We start from the raw sequence: 20,253 nt of genomic DNA, 5'->3' as shown, positions 1-20,253 counted from the left end.
CCCATGGCCCATGCGCCTGTGGCCAGCACCGCGTATGTGCCACGCACCTGAGGGTGGGGCCAGCCCAGATTGTTTGGCAGGCACACACAAATGGCTTGGCGGGTACCATGCACCCGCGGGCACCACGTTGGGGACCACTGTCTGAAGTATCTCTCACTTCCATTTGCCAGAAGCTGGGAATGGGTGATGGGGAATGGATCACTTGTTTACCAGTTCTGTTCATTCCCTCTGAAGCACCTGGCACTGGCCACTATTAGAAGGCAGGATACTGGGCTAGACAGACCATGGCTCAGACCCATTATGTCCTTTCTTACAATGTAAAACACTACATTTCCTATTTGGCAATAGTTTGCATACACTGGGACAGCTGCAAAAGTGCAAGGCAGTAGAGCATAAAATATATTGGTTGTTGGCTCTCATACACCAATTCCACTATATCAAGGAGGGGATCTGGTATCTTAATATTGTAAGTGTAGGATATGTAGTCATTTAACAATGTAAATTAACATGTCACATCTTACATCACTATTCACCTTAACTTTTCTCTGTAGGTGAGGCTGGTCTTCTCATTTCCAAAGTGAATGTAAAAAATCCTTTCTTTGGTTATACTGGGAGCAAGATACATACAGAAAAGAAATTGCTCCATGAGGTGTTCAAGAAAGGAGACCTTTACTTCAACACCGGGGATCTGATGGTTCAAGACAAAGAGAATTTTCTTTACTTTTGGGACAGGATCGGGGATACCTACAGGTACAATCACCGTGTCTTTATTACAAAGCATTGGTGCGTGCGATAGGATTATATTGCTTGATCTGTTTTCCTTCTCTCTCCCAAGAGTCTCTGATTCAGATCCATTCTTGAAGTATCAAGCAGGGCTAGTGTTTAATTTTGTGAGCAGCATACAACCTTATATAACTTTATTTTGTGGCAGATTTTCACTAAACAGCCCTCATGGTCCTTCCTATGAGCATTCTAGCAAATGGTTGCTGTGTTGCTGAGCAAGGAGACTTGGCATACGGAAGTAGAAAAGTGGGGAAATTTATCAAATACAGTAGATGTCAACATTTGGTAAATTTAGCAGAATATAAATTTTGAAAATTTCAGATTAGGATAGGATTTACTTCTGTTCATTTATTTATTTTTAAATGCAGCAGTTTTAACAAAGCTTACTCTTATGGTGATCAGAGCAACATACTAACTGAACATGCTAGGGTATATTAGTCCAATGCAATCAATTTGTATTAAAGGTAATGTTACTATTAATTTGTATAATAGTGAAGGCTCACGTCTGGAGCTTCTTAAGCACAATAATGATACACATAAATAATAATATGAATGTCACCTTCCTCTAAAGATCTTATGCCATTCATCAAGAGTATATTGCACTCATTTGTTTTTATGAGGGCACAGTGTCTTGTTCTCCATTCCCCACCCCGTTTAGATGGAAAGGAGAGAATGTTTCAACCACTGAAGTTTCTGATGTCATTGGTATGTTGGACTTCATTCAGGATGCCAATGTATATGGTGTTCCTGTGCCAGGTAAAAACCTTTTATTTCTAGAGGCTTTCCTTAAATTCATTCTTCTGCTCCTCTTAACTCTTATGTTTGGATTTACAAAGCTATACAATCACCTTTAATTCATTTGGCTATTTAACATTCAACTCTCTAAAAAGTTCTCAAGGATAACTCTGATAGCAAAAGATTGTGGATCACCCAGTTAATCCTGTACTTTGTGGAAATGAGACACGCATATTTTTGTATTATAAAGGCTATTTTCCTATGAATTTGGGTCTACTACATAACTTGAATAGCTCCTCTGAGCATCATTCATAAGGTATCTAAGAAACCCAAACATCTGTATGGAAAAATAGAAACATTGCAATAGAGCAAAGGAAGCAAAACACTTGTAAGCACATACATTTTAAAATAATCCACAGTAAACCAAACATTTGAGCTAGCTTGCTTTCATAATTAACTCAGTGCAGTAAACTAGTTCCAAGTGAGAATTATTAATAGGAATCTAAAAATAAATGAATAAAATATGTAAAGCAATATGATTAGAACCAAAAATTGCCCAAAACAGTTTGGGCCTGATTTCCTTTAATGCTAATTCCTCTTTACATCCTATGTGGAGAGTAAAGGGGTTTGTAAGTAGGTCAAATGTAATTTACTCCCATTTTAAATCCCCTTTAATGTGCAAAACCAATGTAAAGGAGCCTTATTGTAACTGAAAATCAGGATTACTGTGGTGTCCATTGTATATTCAACATTGGTCAAATACCACAGTTTTTACCTAAGTTAAAAAAGGGAATATTAACAATATCTTACATGCCACTTTGGGCCAACTTTTGGCCAATACTGAATTTTTAGTGTCATGGAGTGTGTGTGGACCCTGCACCCCCACCTGCAGCCAGATGTGACTCTGTCAGCAAGTAGAACAGAAGGTTTGTTTGTTCACAGGGACACAGCGTAGCACAGACTTGTTAGCACAGGAAACAGGAGCAGTCAATACAATCCATCTTGGGGAGGGGAGAACCAGTGCCAGGGTCCTGGGCCCCCTCCCTGAATCCTAAGCAAGCCAAGACTCCCTCTCAGACCCAGCCTGCAGGCAGCCCTGCCTCCTCCTTTGTCCAGCTTCCTGGGGCAAAAGATGTTATCCAGGTGCACCACCCAATTAGGCACAGGTTACAAGAGAGCCTGATCCATTGTCTACATGTTGGGCTGGACAGCCAGGAGCAGCCTCCCCACAGTGAGAGTCACACCCAAAACTCCCATTCCCAGCTGGGCACCAGGGCTGTGCCCAGGGAAACTGAGGCACACACAAAAAGTTACAACAGAGCAGCACAAGACCGTAGAAAACACAAACAACATGACAAGCGAACAGAGTGAATACAGTCCCCATTGCGTCACATAGTGGCAGCTACTCTCCGTGTATTAAAATTAGGACTACATTATGGCAGGGGGATATGTTTGTTATGAGTTTAAGGTGTTACTTTACTCCAGAGTGGCAGAAGCACTCATCTGGAATATCCTGCATGACCTGCGAGTGGCTAATAAGTAATGCAGAAAACCTACTCCAAAAAAGTTCTAATAGTACTTGAGTTACTTTCCAGTACTTGATAGTTATTTTCAGACATTCAATTTTACCCATAAAATGTGTGACAAAATATATAATATGGTAATGAGGTACAAGGGACTCCTTTGAGACTGCATACATAGCTCACTTAGGGTTCTCATACATGAATAATGTAGACATTCCACATCTATTCCAGTAAAGCTTTTGTGTCATGTTGTGTATTCGTTTGCATATTATCATTTGATTGGAATGTAAGATGACCTACTTATTCACACAAGTTTTCGATATATTAATATTTCATTTTTAAAGTAAAGTTACAGTAAAATTCAAAGTGTTGGACATATGTAGAATATATCTAATTTAACCTTTTTTCCCCCCCTCCATAGGTCATGAAGGAAATGTGGGAATGGTCTCTGTTGTATTAAAGCCTAATAGATCATTAGATCTGAAACAAATGTATGAACAAGTTGTGATGTATCTTCCAGGGTATGCTTGCCCAATATTTTTAAGACTCCAGGTAATCTATATTCATTGAGTAGTACACAAACATCCACATGAGAACAGACTACTAACAAAGATGATAAAAGGCAATATGGTGGATTGAAGGAGAGGTATCATAGAATACTATGACTGGAAGGGACCTCGAGAGGTCATCGAGTCCAGCCCCCTGCCCTCATGGCAGGACCCAGTACTAGACCAACCATGTCTAGACCATCCCTGATAGACATTTATCTAACCTACTCTTAAATATCTCCAGAGATGGAGATTCCATAACTTCCCTAGGCAATTTATTTGTGTTTAACCACCCTGACAGTTAGGAACTTTTTCCTAATGTCCAACCTAAACCTCCCTTGCAGTTTAAGCCCATTGCTTCTTGTTCTATCCTCAGAGGCCAGAAAGAACAATTTTTCTTCCCCCTCCTTGTGACACCCTTTTAGATACCTGAAAACCTCTATCATGTCCCCTCTCAATCTTCTCTTTTCCAAACTAAACAAGCCCAATTCTTTCAGTCTTCCTTCATAGGTCATGTTTTCTAGACCTTTAATCATTCTTGTTGCTCTTCTCTGGACCTTCTCCAATTTCTCCACATCTTTCTTGAAATGTGGTGCCCAGAACTGGACACAATACGCCCAACAGAGGCCTAATCAGCGCAGAGTAGAGTGGAAGAATGACTTCTTGTGTCTTGCTCACAACATACCTGTCAATGCCTCCCAGAATCATGTTTGCTTTTTTTGCAACAGCATCACACTGTTGACTCCTTTTTAGCATGTGGTCCACTATAACCCCTAGATCCCTTTCTGCCATACTCCTTCCTAGACAGTCGCTTCCCATTCTGTATGTGTGAAACTGATTGTTCCTTCCTAAGTGGAGCACTTTGCATTTGTTCTTATTAAACTTCATCCTGTTTACCTCAGACCATTTCTCCAATTTGTCCAGATCATTTTGAATTATGACCCTGTGTTGTACCAAATAAAAGCAAGCAGGATCTTATGACGGGGGATAAGGCAAAAAGCCACATTTATTGTAAAGATAATAAAAAAATAAAGAAAAGATAGAAGCAAACAACGTTGTTTAACTACTTATTCCTATCACTACTTAACCCTTATACACTTTTATATATATATAAAACCATTTATATATATATAAAACCATTTATTCATACATCCATTTATTCAAGTTCTGTGTATAGTTACCAGCCTGGAAGTTGCTTGTGACAGAATACTGGCCAGGTATTTTGTACACAAGTGATGGTAGTGGGGAGCGAAGTCCTGATCAGATGCGCATCTGAAGCTCCTGGTAGGCTGGCAGCAGAACCTTGGACTCTGATTCCATAGTTTTTTTAGTCCAGTTCTTATGGGAATTTCTTCCTATGCCAGTCTATGGAAATTGCTGCATCATGCTGATGTTTCCAGGGTGGCTGCCAGGTGCTTGTCAGTGATCTCATCGGATGGACCTCCAGTACTTGGTTTTCTCCACTTGACACCTTTTGGTTGCACTGGCACCTGACGCCTTCTTCAGCCCTTTGCTGCTGTATTCTCAGGCTGGCACCTCTCAAAACCATTCATTCATCGTCCAAGCACTCTCTCATACATTCATAAAGTATTTTGTATAATAATAAAAGTTGTAGTTACAAAAGTTTCTGGGTAGTATTGCTTAAAACATTCTCTGAGTGCTGAGTAAAGTTACAATGTTTAAAGAGAACAGGCGTCAATTATGTAACAATGCCCTTAGTCAATTACAGGGCTTGGCTCCCATAGCAGAGTTAGTGGCTTGACAATGCATTGTTACAATGTATCTCTGCAATGTTAATTTCAAGCAGCCCCTTGCACAAGCTTGAGCATGCCCTGGAGCACGGAGGGGGGTGGGGGGGCTGTTTCTGGCTACATAGGATTATATTCTTAACAGTTCTAAGTTACATGACCTAATACATTATATTCTAAAGAGGAAATAATAATAAATCTAAACATTTAACAATCTTAACAAATAATAATAAGAAGAAGAATCCTAATAAATCTAAACACTTTAAGTTGTGGGGAACAAATTATGGGGAGTCACTTCCATTTGGGGGAATCATTTTCAATACATTAATATGTTATCCCTACACCTGTCTTCCAAAGCAGTTTCAATCCCTCCCAGCTTGGTATCATCTGCAAATTTAATAAGCGTACTCTTTATGCCAGTATTTAAGTAGCTGATGAAGATATTGAACAGAACCAGTCCCAAAACAGACCCCTGCGGAACCCCACTTGTTATACCTTTCCAGCAGGATTGTGAACCGTTGATAACTACTCTCTGAGAACGATTATCCAGCCAGTTATGCAGCCACCTTATAGTAGCCCCATCTAAGTTGTGTTTGCCTAGTTTATTGATAAGAATATCATGCAAGATCATATCACATGCCTTACTAAAGTCTAGGTATACCACGTCCATCACTTCTCCCTTATCTACAAGACTCGTTATCCCATCAAAGAAAGCTATCAGATTGGATTGACATGATTTGTCCTTTACAAGTCTATGCTGGCTGTTCCCTATTACTTTATTATCTTCCAAGTGTTTGCAGATGATTTCCTTAATAACTTGCTCCATTATTTCTCCTGGCACAGAAGTTATACTGACTGGTCTGTAGTTTCTTGGGTTGTTCTTATTTCCCTTTTTATAGATTGGCACTAGATTTGCCCTTTTCCAGTCTTCTGGAATCTCTCCCGTCTTCCATGATTTTCTAAAGATGATAGCTAAAGGCTCGGCTACCTCCTCTATCCGCTCCTTGAGTATTCTAGGATGCATTTCATGAGGCCCTGGTGACTTGCAGGCATCTAACTTTTCTAGGTGATTTTTAACTTGTTCTTTTTTTTAAAAAAAAAAAACCTTCTATACCTACCCCCTTTCCACTAGTATTCACTATGTTAGGCATTCCTTCATCAGACTTCTCAGTGAAGACTAAAACAAAGAAGTCGCTAAGCATCTCTGCCATTTACAAGTTTCCTGTTACTGTTTCTCCCCCCTCACTGAGCAATGGGCCTACTCTGTCCTTGGTCTTCCTCTTGCTTCTACTATATAAAATGTCTTCTTTATGCCTGTAGCTAGTTTGAGCTCATTTTGTGCCTTTACCTTTCTAATCTTGCCCCTGCATTCTTGTATTGTTTGCCTATATTCATCCTTTGTAATTTGTCCTAGTTTCCATTTTTTATGACTTTTTTTATTTTTGATCATGCATGATCTCCTGGTTAAGCCAAGGCTGTCTTTTGCCATATTTTCTCTCTTTTCTACGCAGCGGAATAGCTTGCTTTTGGGCCCTTAATAATATCCCTTTGAAAAACTGCCAACTCTCTTCAGTTGTTTTTCCCCGTGTTGCCTCCCATGGGACCTTACCTACCAGCTCTCTGAGCTTACGAAAATCTGCCTTCTTGAAATCCATTGTCTCTAATTTGCTGTTCTCCCTTCTACCATACCTTAGAATCACGAACTCTATGATTTCATGATCACTTTCACCCAACCTGCCTTCCACTTTCAAATTCTCAACCAGTTCCTCCCTATTTGTTAAAATCAAAACTAGAACAGCTTCCCCCAGTAGCTTTTTCAACCTTCTGAAATAAAAAGTTGTCTTCAATGAAGTCCATGAACTTATTAGATAGTCTGTGCCCCGCTGTGTTAGTTTCTCAACATATATCTGGATAGTTGAAGTCTCCCATCACCACCAAATCCTGTACTTCGGATGATTTTGTTAGTTGTTTATAAAAAGCCTCATCCACCTCTTCCGCCTGGGTAGGTGGCCTGTAGTAGACCCCTAGTATAACATCACCTTTGTTTTTTACTCCTTTTAGCCTAACCCAGAGACTCAACATGTTTATTTCCTACGTCCATCTCCACCTCAGTTCAAGTGTGTACAATATTAATATAAAAGGCAACACCTCCTCCCTTTTTCCCCTGCCTGTCCTTCCTGAGTAAACTGTACCCTTTTATACCAATATTCTAATCATGTGTATTATCCCGCCAAATCTCTGTGATGCCAATGATGTCATAGATGTATTTATTTATTAGCACTTCCAGTTCTCCCTTCTTATAACCCATACTTCTTGCATTTGTATCTAAGATACTGATTTGTCTCCTAGTTCTGCCTTGTCCCTCCTTTCTTTCTGCTATTATAGTCCACACTCCCTCCCATTTCCGACCCATCTCCCAAGTCTTCATGTTCTTCATTTACCCATGGTCTTTGGTCACCTGTCCCCATTGAACCTAGTTTAAAGTCCTCCTCAGTAGGTTAGCCAGTCTGCATCCAAATACGGTCTTCTCCTTCTTTGAAAGGTGAACACCAGCCCTGCTTAGCAGTCATTCCTGGAATAGCATCCCGTGGTCGAAGAAGCCAAAGCCCTCCTGGCAACACCATCTTCGCAGCCAAGATGCACCTCTAGGATGCACCTCTCTCTGCCTGCGCCCCAACCTTTGACAGGAAAGACTGAGGAGAATACCACCTGCACTCCAAACTCCTTCACCCGTACTCCCAGAGCCCTGTAGTCACTCTTGATCCGCTCAGTTTCACACCTCGCAGTATCATTAGTGCCCACATGCATGAGTAGCATGGGGTAATAGTCAGAGGGCCGGATAATCCTCGACAATGCCTCTGTAATGTCTTGGATACAGGCCCTCGGTATCTGATGATGTATTACACAGATGGATGCAATGACCAGTCCTGTGTATCCTCTTCAATAATGATCTAGAAAGGGGGAATTACACATCTTAATAGAATTTGCAGATTATGCCAAACTGGGAGGAGTCATGTACAGCTGTCAGAACAGAAATAATACAAAAGCATTTAGAGAGATTAGAAACATGGACAGAACAACAAATATCCAGATTAGTAAATGGGAACAAAGGCATCTGCAGAAAATCTGAAATCTATATAGTTAATAGGAGGGGGGAGAGAACTGGGAAAATAATGTTGAAAGAGAAGAGGTGATAGTGGACAGTGAATTAGACATGCATTTGCAATATGACATAACAGTAAGGTGCAGGAGTTAATGCTACAAATTTCAAAAGGGTGTTCATAGCAAGGGGAAAGAGGAATTATGTTCAGAAAAGCAAACTAGGCTAAACAGGGAAGAAAAAACTTGTTGACAGATGTATGAGATTCTGACTAGCCCTTCTCCATCCGCAAGGAAGTGGTGACTTGAAAAAATAGACTAGACAGAACTAGGGATGCAAAAGTTTAACTGGTTAGCATCATTCTAATGGTGGTGACTGGAGCAATCTTTGGCCACGGGGAGCCCAGGCCTGCTGTTGACAGTGGCTGAGAGCTAGGAACCATTTAATTGGTTAATTAGGATTACATTCCTAGACAGAATAATACAGAATGAGTAGTAGAGGGCAATCCTTCACTAGCAAGTGGATAGACTAGATGAGCCAATGTGACTTTTCCATCTTCAGTTTTTGTGAAAGGTATTAGTAACACACCTCCTAAGGGAACTTACTTTGGGAATTCAGAGAGGCTTATGTACATTAGAGACTCTTGATTGATGGCAGTGGGTACTATGTGAATATCTTCCTAAACTTTTCTCTTTGTAAGCATCCACAAATGTAGAGTAGTTAGGAAGCTGCACTATTTCAATGAAATGTGGGGGGCCCCTTACAAAGCCTTTAATTTGACACTCCAGATGCAAGGTCCAAAATACAGTTTGCAGCATTCTTCCCTCTTGTTTCAAACTCTTGTGCTATACCACCATGGCAGTTCTGTGGCTCAGTCCTTCAAGAGGAAGGGAGGAAGAAAATGCCTCTAATATAATCTGTTTGTGTGAATATTTAACAGAGGAAGAAGGAAACTTGGAATGTGACCCAGGCTAGGCTACAATAAAAAGACTAAGGCCCAGATTACATAAGAGGTTAAATGTTGTCACCACAGAGCTGTCAGTCAGTCAACTACACTTCTGCTTTGCTCCGCTCCATGTGGTTTTGAATCATAAGCAGTATATTTCAGACTAGTCGTGGGTTAGTTACTTAAGGGATGGAAATTTGGCATCATTGGATAAACCAATCTTACACATAGATCAAATAGGCAGATGTCCAGGAACACAAGAGAAAAAGAATTTAAATATTTCCACTGAATTTCAAATAACTTTCTTTCTTCCCTAGGAAATAATGGAAGTTACCGGAACTTTCAAACAACAAAAATTTAAGTTGGTGAGCGAGGGATTTAATCCATCTTCAATCACTGATCAACTGTATTTTTTAGACCGTTCTAAAAAATCTTACGTTCCACTAACCAAAGAACTTTATGAGAAGATCTTTTCTGGGCAGCTGAAACTTTAATTGATGTTTAAACTATTAACATATTTGTTAACTACTTTGTAAGACACAACAAAGACATTAAGTAATATTGGTATTCTTGATATTTTGCAGCCATCTCTTTGGATTCAAAAGTTTCATTACACCGTTCATTTTTTGTCATTACTGAATGCTAATTGTTTTCTACCTCCTGAAATACCAAATATTAAAATTACTTTAAAACATATTTGAAATAATATTTCTTTTGTGGATATGAATATCTTAAATCTATATCAGTCTGATATTTACAGAAAAAACTACACAAATATTAGAAAACTTAATGTTAATATTGTTTCTTGAGAGAATATACTGCTAACATTTATTTCACTGTAGTTAATTGTTTCTCTGTAAATTTAATAAAGGCTAAAGATATTTATAATACAATAAAATTAAAAGAACCGAAGAAAGGTAGGGAGAGAAAGGACAAACTAATTATCCTGCTCTATGAAAACACTGACTTAAGTTGCTCAGTTTCAATACATGAAAGGCATACAGTATACATTTTCATCTCCTTTCCCTCATGGCATCTGGATCCTGGTTCTGTCCTCATCTGATTTCTAATCCATTTACCTTGGGCATCATATTTAAATTCCTTGTTCACGCTCGAGATGCAGGTTTACTGCTCTAAGAGCCCCAAGGAAATGGTGATCTCTCTCTGCCTTTTTTCATTCACTTCCATACATGGAGGGAACTATCCCCTTTTTGACTTTGCTTTCCATAATCCAATCTTAAACACACACATTCCTAGAGGCCGACAAATCATAACACTCCCTTCAAAGCAACGTCAACAATATACATGGGAATAGCTGGACACCAAAAAAAACCCTGAACAAAATATGGAACTAATGAGATACATGGCAGCTTCATTGTTCAATGATGTGTTTTTGTTGCAATCTGTTTCATTTCCTTCATATGTACCTTGTCTCTTTAGATCAGTGGTCTGCAACCTTTTTAAGCACAAGATCACTTTTTGAATTTAAGTATAATCCAAGATCTAGCTCATACCCAAATACCCTTGCCTCGCCTCCTTTGTGCCCCTACTCTGAGGCCCCGCCCCCTGCTCACTCCATCTTCCCTCACTTTCACCAGGCTGGGGCAGAGAGTTGGGGTGCAGGCTCCGGTCTTGGATTAAGGGATTTGGATTGCGAGAGGGGCTCTGATCTTAGCCTGCGGCAGGCAATTGGGGAGCCGGAGGGAGTTCTAGGTGCAGGCTTTGGAAAGGTGTTTGGACGCAGGGGTGCTTGGGGCTATGGTAAAAGTCTGGGGTGCAGGAGGGGGTTCATGACTGGAGTAGGAGTTTAGGATATGGGCTCCAACTGGGCCCTGCTTACCTCAGGTGGTGGTATAGTGGTGCTAACTGGCCCAGCACCACTCCCAAAAGCAGCCAGCAAACCACCTCCATCCAAAGTCCTGCTGTGCCCTGCTCCGTTCTGTGGTGATAGGATACAGAGTGGGAGAGGGGGCACCCTGACATCAGCACCCTCCTCTCCCATGCACAGCACAGAACACAGGAGGCTCCTGAGGGCGCAGTTTCAAGGCAAAGGGCAGGAGATGCACAATAGTGGGGGGAGGGACAGCTGAAGTGCTGTGCTTGATAACCTCTTGGCCAAACCAGTCAGGATCACCTGTCAGAGGTTCCAAGGTCTACCTGTAGATCCTGATCTACAGGTTGATGAACACTGCTTTAGATTATAAACTCCTGAGGACAGTGTATACCATTTTGTAAAGTAAGTAGCACACTTTTGGGATGGATAAAAATATCCATGCATTGATGTGTGTAGTCCTGGTCTAGGACATATAGCTGGGACAAATAAATTGGAAGTCACTGCCAACTAATGGTGAAAATTGTTCTTAAGACAAATATACAGAACAAGAATATTAGCTCTTCAAAAGATTCATCTTACTTGTTAGTTAAGTGCCATGTTTTCTTAGTAATTGGGATTTTTAAGTATTAATTTTTTCAACATACATGATAAAATACTGTTCTTTAGAATTTTAAAAATAAAGTGTAAAAAGAATTAAGCAAAAGGAAGGAGCAGCAAAGGAGAACCCCTGATTCAAGCAGAGAAGGTAAGGCAATCAGCTAATTATCTAAGGTGTTTGTAAGAAGCCTGAGAAACAAACAGGAAGAATTAGAAGCCCTGGCACAGTCAAAGAACTATGATTTGATTGGAATAACGGAATCTTGGTGGGATGACTCACATAACTGGAGCATTGTCATGGATGGGTATAAACTGTTCAGGAAGGACAGGCGGCGGAGAAAAAGAGGAGGAGTTGCACTGTATGTAAGAGCAGTATAATTGCTCAGAGCTCCAGTATACAGCGGGAGAAAAGCCTGTTGAGAGTCTTTAGGTTAAGTTTAGAGGCGGGAGCAACAGAGGTGATGATGTGATTGATGTCTGCTATAGACCACCAGATCAGGTGGATGAGGTAGACGACGATTTGTTCAGACAACTAAGAGAAGCTTCCAGATCACCGGTAATGGCTCTCGTGGAAGACTTTAACCATTCTGACATGTGCTGGGAGACCAATATAGCAGTACACAGACAATCCAGAAAATTTCTGGAGAATGTTGGGGATAACTTCCTGGTACAAGTGCTGAAGGAACTGACCAGGGGCACAGCTTGAGCAATTCTTCACAAACAGGGAGGAGGTAGTAGGGGAAGTAAATGTAGGTGGCAACATGGTCAGCAGTGATCATGAAATGGTAGATTTCAGGATCCTGACCAAAGGAAGAAAGGAGAGCAGCAAAATACACACCCTGGACTTCAGAAAAGGAGACTTTGGCTCCCTCAGAGAACTGATGGGCAGGATCCCCTGGGATGCTAACATGAAAGGGCAAGGAGTCCAGGAGAGCTGGCAGTATTTTAAAGATGCCTTATTGAAAGCGCAGGAACAAACCATCCCGATGCACAGTAAGAAAAGCAAATATGGTAGGCGTCCAGACTGGCTTACCAGGTCTCACATTATTGGATTTTAAAGTGAGCAGAGAGTTCACTCTTGCACCCACAGGTGGCATTTGCCCTAAATTGTGTTCAAAATGGGTCATGTGAGGTAACAAATGAAAGCTTATGCTCTGCTGATTCTATGTATGATACCCATATACATGTATGACTTTTGTATGTGGAGTTATGAATATGGGCTCTGTTCTTGTATTGTAAGTGTTCTCTGTCTGGGAGGGAGCAATGTACCTGGACTGTAGCACTTAAAAGACTAACAAGATGGTTTATTAGATGATGAGCTTTCGTGGGCCAGACCCACTTCCTCAGATCAAATAGTGGAAGAAAATAGTCACAACCACTATTTGATCTGAGGAAGCGGGTCTGGCCCACAAAAGCTCATCATCTAATATACCATCTTGTTAGCCTTTAAAGTGCTACATAGTCCTGTATTTTGTTTCAGCTACACCAGACTAACAGGCAGGGGCGGATATACGGCAGGGCGAACGGGGCAGCCGCCCTGGGCCCTGCGCTTCAGAAAGCCCCGCGCATGCGCTGTGGTGCCACTGCGCATGGTGTCACGGCGCATGCGCCGTGACAAAGGGGGGGCCCCGTGGAATTATGCTGCCCGGGGCCCCGCAAAACGGTCATCTGCTACTGCGAACAGGGCTACATTTCTATCACTATTGTAAGGAAGGATTGTTCAGTGAATAGCTGTGCTAATTAGCACTGCTCCATGGACGATGGCTCTCAGAATGGCCAATACACACCTGAGGAATGCATCTGGAAGCCTGCAGACTAGCCAGTGCATAATGGCTACTTGCTTGTGAAACAGAGATAGGTCACTTGATCATGTGACCAGCTCTAGTTTGGGAGACACCATGAATATAAAATCCCATGAGGCTGTCTCCATCTTGTCTTCAATCTTGCTCCTGATTCCAGATGCATCCTTGCTAGGGACAGAGCCAGGAAGGATTGCTAACCCACACTGTTACAGGATGTGCACCAGAGACTTTTAAGGTAGCAGTTTGTAATTTCTCTGCTAAGAGCCTGCATCAAGAACTTGGTGATTGATGTATATAATGTATTCTCCTTAACAATCGTACTCTCAACCTTTCCTTTCTTTTTTAATAAACCTTTAGATTTTAGATTCTTAAGGATTGGCTCAGCATGCTCGTGTGGGTAAGATCTGAAGTGTAAATTGGCCTGGGACTGTGGCTGGTTCTTTGGGACTGGGAGGATCTGTTTGGAGTTGGTGAGATGGGGTTTTATAACCTCTCACCTTTGTGTAAAGTCCGGGGCTGATTGTGGCACAGGGAAAGCTGGGTTGTCTGAGGGGTTTTGCTTGTGAGGCTTCCTGCTGGCCAGACTGGCAGCTGAAGTGCTCTCTGTGACTGGTTTGTGGCCTATTTGGGAAAGGTCTCCAGTCAAGGGCTGTAAGAAGCCCTGGTTTTGCCCTCAGCAGTGCCCAGGCTTGGCCTGGTCCATCACACCAAGGAAATCCTTGGTGAACTTAAATGCAAAAAGGAAGTGGAAAATTGGACAGATGATCAGGGAAGAATATAAATATATTGCTCAAGAATGCAGGGGAGTAATCAGGAAGGCGAAAGCACAATTGGAATTGCAGCTAGCAAGGGATGTGAAGGGTAACAAGAAAGGTTTCTACAGGCATGTTAGCAATAAGAGGGTGATCAGAGAGGGTGTGGGACACTTACTGGATTAGGGAGGTAACCTAGTGACAGATGATGTAGAAAAAAGCTGAAGGCTTTTGTTGCCTCTGTCTTCACAGACAAGGTCACCTCCCAGACTACTGCACTTCTAGGCCAGGAGCGAACCCTGCTGCAGCTCCCCGCTTATCGACTAGTCGATGGAAAATCCATCAATTAGTTGATTAAACTAAATTTAACATCCCTAGTCCTGATATAGTTGACTCAGTATAGCTATATTGGAAAAGCTGTTCTAGTGTAGATCTGCTATCTGTATTTACTCTAATGGATCAAAGTCAGTCAGTCAAAGTGGGAAAACCCCTCAAGTTCAATGTCGAATACAGACAATATAAAGCACATTTTGCAAATAGGTGATTGAAAGTTTTGATGTATACGATCTGAATCCTAACATTGAAAGATTTCTGATTAAATAAGCCCTTTAATTCAAAATGACCTGCTTTATGCAAATATCCAAAGTTTTCAAAAGGGTTAGTGACCCTTCAATCACAACTCTAAGGACATGTTTATACTAGGAAATTATTTTGAAATAACTACATTTGAAATAACTCCCAAAATAACTGCAGGTTGGATCTCACTGGTCCAGCACCCTCAGAACCCGACTGGTCCATAATGAGGGGATTTGCCAGACCGAGGAAGGTCCCTCCCCTCATGGCCCATGATGGCACCAGGCTAGGGCCCTAACCCCACCCCCGGGTTCTCTAGATGTCACAGTCCCCACTACTGCCAGGGTCGGAGTGCGATGGCCAGAGCTGTGCAACTGGGGCAGAGCTCTGTAGCTGCCTGGCTCCACAGCTGAGTCCAGAGCCTCACGGCCGGGGCAAAGCTCCCTGGCTGCCGTTGAGGCTGGGACTGGAGCTCCCCAGCCACAAGAGCCAGAATGGGGTCAGAGCTGCATGGCCCTTACCTGGCTAGAGCACCCTAGCCACTCTGGGTCCAGGGAGCTTTGCTGGGGCAGGGCCAGAACTCCCTGCCATGGCACCAGTCTGCCCCCACCCCCGCATACACACACACTGCATTCCTGGGTGAGTTGACAGTGCCTCCTCCGGCAATCCTGCCTGCCGCCAGACCTCCTTATTCCTTGGCTCTGTGGACCATGCCAGACCACGAATGTTGCCAGACCAGGGAGTCCCAGTTAAGGGAGGTACTGCCTGTATTTCAAAATAAGTTTATTCCTGAAGGAAAGCAGGAGTACAGATTTTGAAACAGCCAGCCTGCTATTTCGAAAGAATGGGCTTGGTAGTGTGGACGTGCCACTTAATATTTCAAAATAAGGGGGATTATTTCAAAATAACTCCTTAGTGTATACAGGCAGTCCCCGGGTTATGTACAAGATAGGGACTGTAGGTTTGTTCTTAAGTTGAATCTGTATGTAAGTCGGAACTGGCGTCCAGATTCAGCCGCTGTTGAAACTGATCAGCGGCTGATTCCAGGAAGCCCGGGGCAGAGCAACTCTGCCTCGGGCTTCCTGTAGTCAGCCACTGGTCAGTTTCAGCAGCGGCTGACTTGGGGACGCCTGGGGCAGAGTAGCTGGGGTGCGGCTGGGTTGGTCTAGTAGTGCCGAGAGCGGCGCTGCGGGACCAACTGGCAGCGCCCCAGCTACTCTACCACAGGCGTCCCAAGAAAAGCCTGGTCTGCTGGGGGGGGGGAGCGCACTAGCTGTGCCCCCCCCCCAGCAGACCAGGGAGATGCCGACGGCGGAACCGAGACGCGTTGCAGTCCCGCCGCCCCGGTCCTCCGCGTCTCCCTGGTCTGCTGGGGCCCCCTCGCTCCCAGCAGACCAGGGAGACGCGGAGCAACTTTTCTCGCCCCGGAGGACGCGGGCGGTGGGACCGCGGGCGCGTATGTGCGGTCCTGCCTCCCACATCCTCCAGGGCGAGAAATCCCCCGTCCGTAAGTCGGATCCGTGTAACCCAGGGACTGCCTGTAGTAGGGCTAAGTGTTCACAATATGCAAATAAACAAGTTTGTTTTTAAAGTATTAAAGAAAATAGCTTAGCTAAATGTTCCATTTACATATGTCTAGGAAATATATTTGGTATCCTGCTGTACTTCATAATGGAACTTGTGCATTTGTGACAGAGGCTAATGAGGTCACTGTGTGTATAATAGAAACCCGACACGGCCAAACTATTTGCATTGGTTTCCAGATCAGACACCTTTTTATTAATTTCACTGATGCAGGAAATTTTTATAATCAAGTACAAATTCTGACAGGACTGACATTTGATGTTTACATCAGTCAAGTCAGTTTACATGAAGTATACACTCAAAACACAGATCTAAGTTTTGAAAATGTTTCATGTCCAATTAAATGAACAATTAGATGAGATGCTTAAGAAAAAAACACTTTTTTTCTGATTACACATACTCAACCTAAGTAGACATATTTTCGAATGAAGTTGAGGATATTTTTGTATTATTTTGGGATTGTATTCCATCCAACTGGTGGGTGATGCATAGTTGAAGTTATGATCAGCTATTTACTGAGTTGGGTACAAAAGTATACTTTTGCATTAAAGGGCCTTTTACTCACAGTGGAGAGTATTTATTCAGGTGAGTAGTCCTACTGAAACCATTGGAACTAATTGTATGAATAACTGCTCAACAGTGTGAATAAATGGGCCATAATTTTATCTTTAAGCAAGAGGAAGCATTCATTTAGCCCTATGCTCAGTTAAATAGATGAGCCTTGAACTGATCCTTGAAGATTAAAAAAAACTATATAGCATCACCAGCTGCTACACTTCCGAGTTGAGGGCCTTCCATCAGAAGTGCTCTTACACAAGGGCTACGTCTACATTGGCATGATCTTGCGCAAATACTTTTTAATGCAATAGTTCTTGCGTTAAAGTATTTGCACGAGAGATTGTCTACACTGGCATGTGCCTTTGCACAAGAGATGTGCTTTTGCACAAGAGAATCCGTGCCAGTGTAGATGCTCTCTTGCGCAAGAAAACTCCGATGGCCATTTTAACCATCGGGCTTTCTTGCGCAAGAAATTCATGTTGCCTGTCTACACTGGCCTCTTGCGCAAGAACAGTTGTGCAAGAGGGCTTATTCCTGAGCAGGAGCATCATAGTTCTTGCGGAAGAAGCACTGATTTCACACATTAGAACGTCAGTGTTCTTGCGCAAGAACTCCCCGCCAGTGTAGACAGGCAGCATGTTTTTATGCAAAAGTGGTCATTTTGGCGCAAGATCGTGCCAATGTAGACACAACCAAGGTCTCCAACACTCAGAACTATTACTTGAGGTTAGTAACAGAGCTCAAATGATCAAGAGGATGTAGATGAGGAAAGTTTGTCTATAAAGTACTCAAACTGATACCAAATAGAGATTTATAGAACATACTGGAAGATTTGCCAGTCATTGCTCAGCCTTAACTCAAATAAGTTTTGTTTTTCTTCATTGAAATAATTGTTGCGGGGTGGGCTAGGGATGAGGGGTTCAGTATGCAGGGGAGAGTACAATCCCCAGCTCTCTCATCGCAGCAGTTTGGGACCAGGTGAGAAGTTCCTCTCTATGGCTGCTGCAGCAGACACAGACAGAATGGGGTGCATGTCCCCTGGCTGTGCAGGACACAAACTGCAAGACTCTCCTGCACCCGTCTCCCCCTCTCAGACCCTGCACCCAAATCTCGTGTTCCAGGTCACAAAACCCTCTAAGACCCTTCACCCCCTCGAACACTTCTTCTGCAGATAAAATCCTCTACTGCACCCATATCCCTTCCTGGACCTTGCACCCTAATTGCATATCCCAGGTCACAGCTCCTGCTTCACCCAAACTCCTTCCCAGAACTCACACTCCTTCCTGCCCCCCAGTCACCTACCCTGATCTCCTTTCTGAACCCAATCTCCATCCCAGACTGTGCACATCCTCCATTTTTATCATAGAAGAGTACAGACCTTGACCACTTACCAAATTCTTGGAATGCCCCTCTCCAATCAAAAATGATTGCCCACCCCTGCTGTAATTCAGTTGTCTTACACGTGGGGAGAATTGGCCTGGGATTGTCCACAGCATTCCAAAAAGAGCTAAGAGAGCACAGCTATCGTGTATATCCTCTTTGCATCGGTACGCTCACCATTTAAAAAAATGTTCTTCCAGAAATACCCCATGTATGATTGATCATTAATTTGCAATTATTCTGTAAATAAATGAGAATACTAATCAACCCCACCCTTTGGAACTGGAAATGAGTTTGAACTAAAGTCCCAGGTGCCCAAGACTCTTAAATTTTGAACCACATCCACATTTCATCTAGTCAAAATCTTGGGTACAAACAAGCTGTCATTTGGGGAACATCTGGCTGTTGTTCCCTGGTACGCTGTGAGTCTCAGTATCATCTCTACCTAAAACAACCAGAATCCTCATGGTAAAAGTTTCATTGTACTATCTTTGAGTCCATCTCAGCCAACACCTGATATATCCTTTATGATATATCTCTTTGAAACCAACAGTAAAACTCCAATGATTTCACTGATAGCAGGTCCTTAATGTGTAACATTCATCTTCAGAGTTCTCACAATTGTAGGTGTGCATCTATATCTAAGTTTCCTCTTCAAAGCCAATCAGTTCACATTTGTCCCACTGCGTTCTTGTCACTTTCCTGTATACTGTGCTGTTCAGTAGAACCATAGAAATACAGGGATGGAACATATCTCATATGGTCATCTAATACAGCACCCTGAACTGAGGCAGGACCTGAGTATACCTAGATCCATGACAGGTGTTTATTTAACCTATTCTTGAAAACCTCCAAAGACACAGATTTCACAATCTCCCTCAGTATCTATTTCAGTACTATCCCCATCATTAGAAAGTTTTTTCCTAATATTTAACTTAAAATCTCCCTTGTAGATTAAGTTCATTACTTCTTAGCCTATCTCTGGTGGATATGGAGAACACTTGATTGACTCATTTAGAATTACCTTAGCATATTTGAAGACTATTATGCACTATATAAATAATCTTTTCTCAAAACTAAACATGCCCACGTCTTTTAAGCTTTCCTAAATGCTTTAGAACACCATGACATATGATCACTTTTGTTGCCCCCCTGTAGCCAGACAGACCCCCCCCATCACATCCATCTTATTTGCCTCTCTGAGGTTCCTGAAGCATACAGGGTAAAGAAGGAGCAATAAAATCAACATAGTCTATGCTGGCTCATCTGATCCTGAGAAACTGAAAATATAGATGTGAGGAGAGAGCGATTAAGGCAATAAGCTGACCTCGAAGCTGCGAGAACTGCCCGGCTGGTACCCATGTTGATATGATCACACACAGTCCCTGGGAGAGGAATCTCCCACTGAGAAAAGAATGCCCAGTACTTCCAATTTAGTTATCTCTCTTACAAGTGTAAATTAAGTTCACAACTCCCTTGTAAGAACTGGTCTCACAAAAGACAGACCAGCACCATTTGGCATGACAGATAAGGAAGAGAAATACGTGACCCCATGGGTATAAAGATGGGTCCAGCAGCACACTCACTTTGAGTGTCAATCTACCCTCTACCTGCTGGTCGGGTTAGGTGTTCGACCTCCCAAGGTTCCATGGGGATGCCCACCTCATATTTTCGTCTGTCCTAGGAATTGAGGGACTGGCCCTTGCCTGACATGCTGGAGTCGAGAGGCACAGAAAGGGGTTAAAAATTGTACCTGGATGTGGTCCTTTGTCTTAAGTGTACACATAGAC

General features: G+C 42.5%; 1 protein-coding gene across 2 annotated transcripts in view; it reads left to right on the top strand.

The window, feature by feature from the left end:
• SLC27A6 (solute carrier family 27 member 6) overlaps window positions 1-10,079 on the top strand; it is a 63,676-nt gene extending 53,597 nt beyond the window's left edge. For both annotated transcript variants that reach the window (XM_006131870.4, XM_006131869.4), the window contains 4 exons: window positions 552-750; window positions 1,442-1,539; window positions 3,463-3,593; window positions 9,701-10,079. In XM_006131870.4, coding sequence (XP_006131932.1) covers window positions 552-750; window positions 1,442-1,539; window positions 3,463-3,593; window positions 9,701-9,877 — 605 coding nt within the window. In that variant the 3' untranslated portion in view covers window positions 9,878-10,079. The remainder of the gene's footprint in view (window positions 1-551; window positions 751-1,441; window positions 1,540-3,462; window positions 3,594-9,700) is intronic.
• The last annotated feature ends 10,174 nt before the right edge of the window (window positions 10,080-20,253 follow it).

Source organism: Pelodiscus sinensis, chromosome 6, assembly GCF_049634645.1.
Source record: "Pelodiscus sinensis isolate JC-2024 chromosome 6, ASM4963464v1, whole genome shotgun sequence".
NCBI classification, from domain to species: Eukaryota; Metazoa; Chordata; order Testudines; family Trionychidae; genus Pelodiscus; species Pelodiscus sinensis.
The sequence above is the reverse complement of the archived record's forward strand: the minus strand, read 5'-3'. Positions and strand labels throughout refer to the sequence as shown.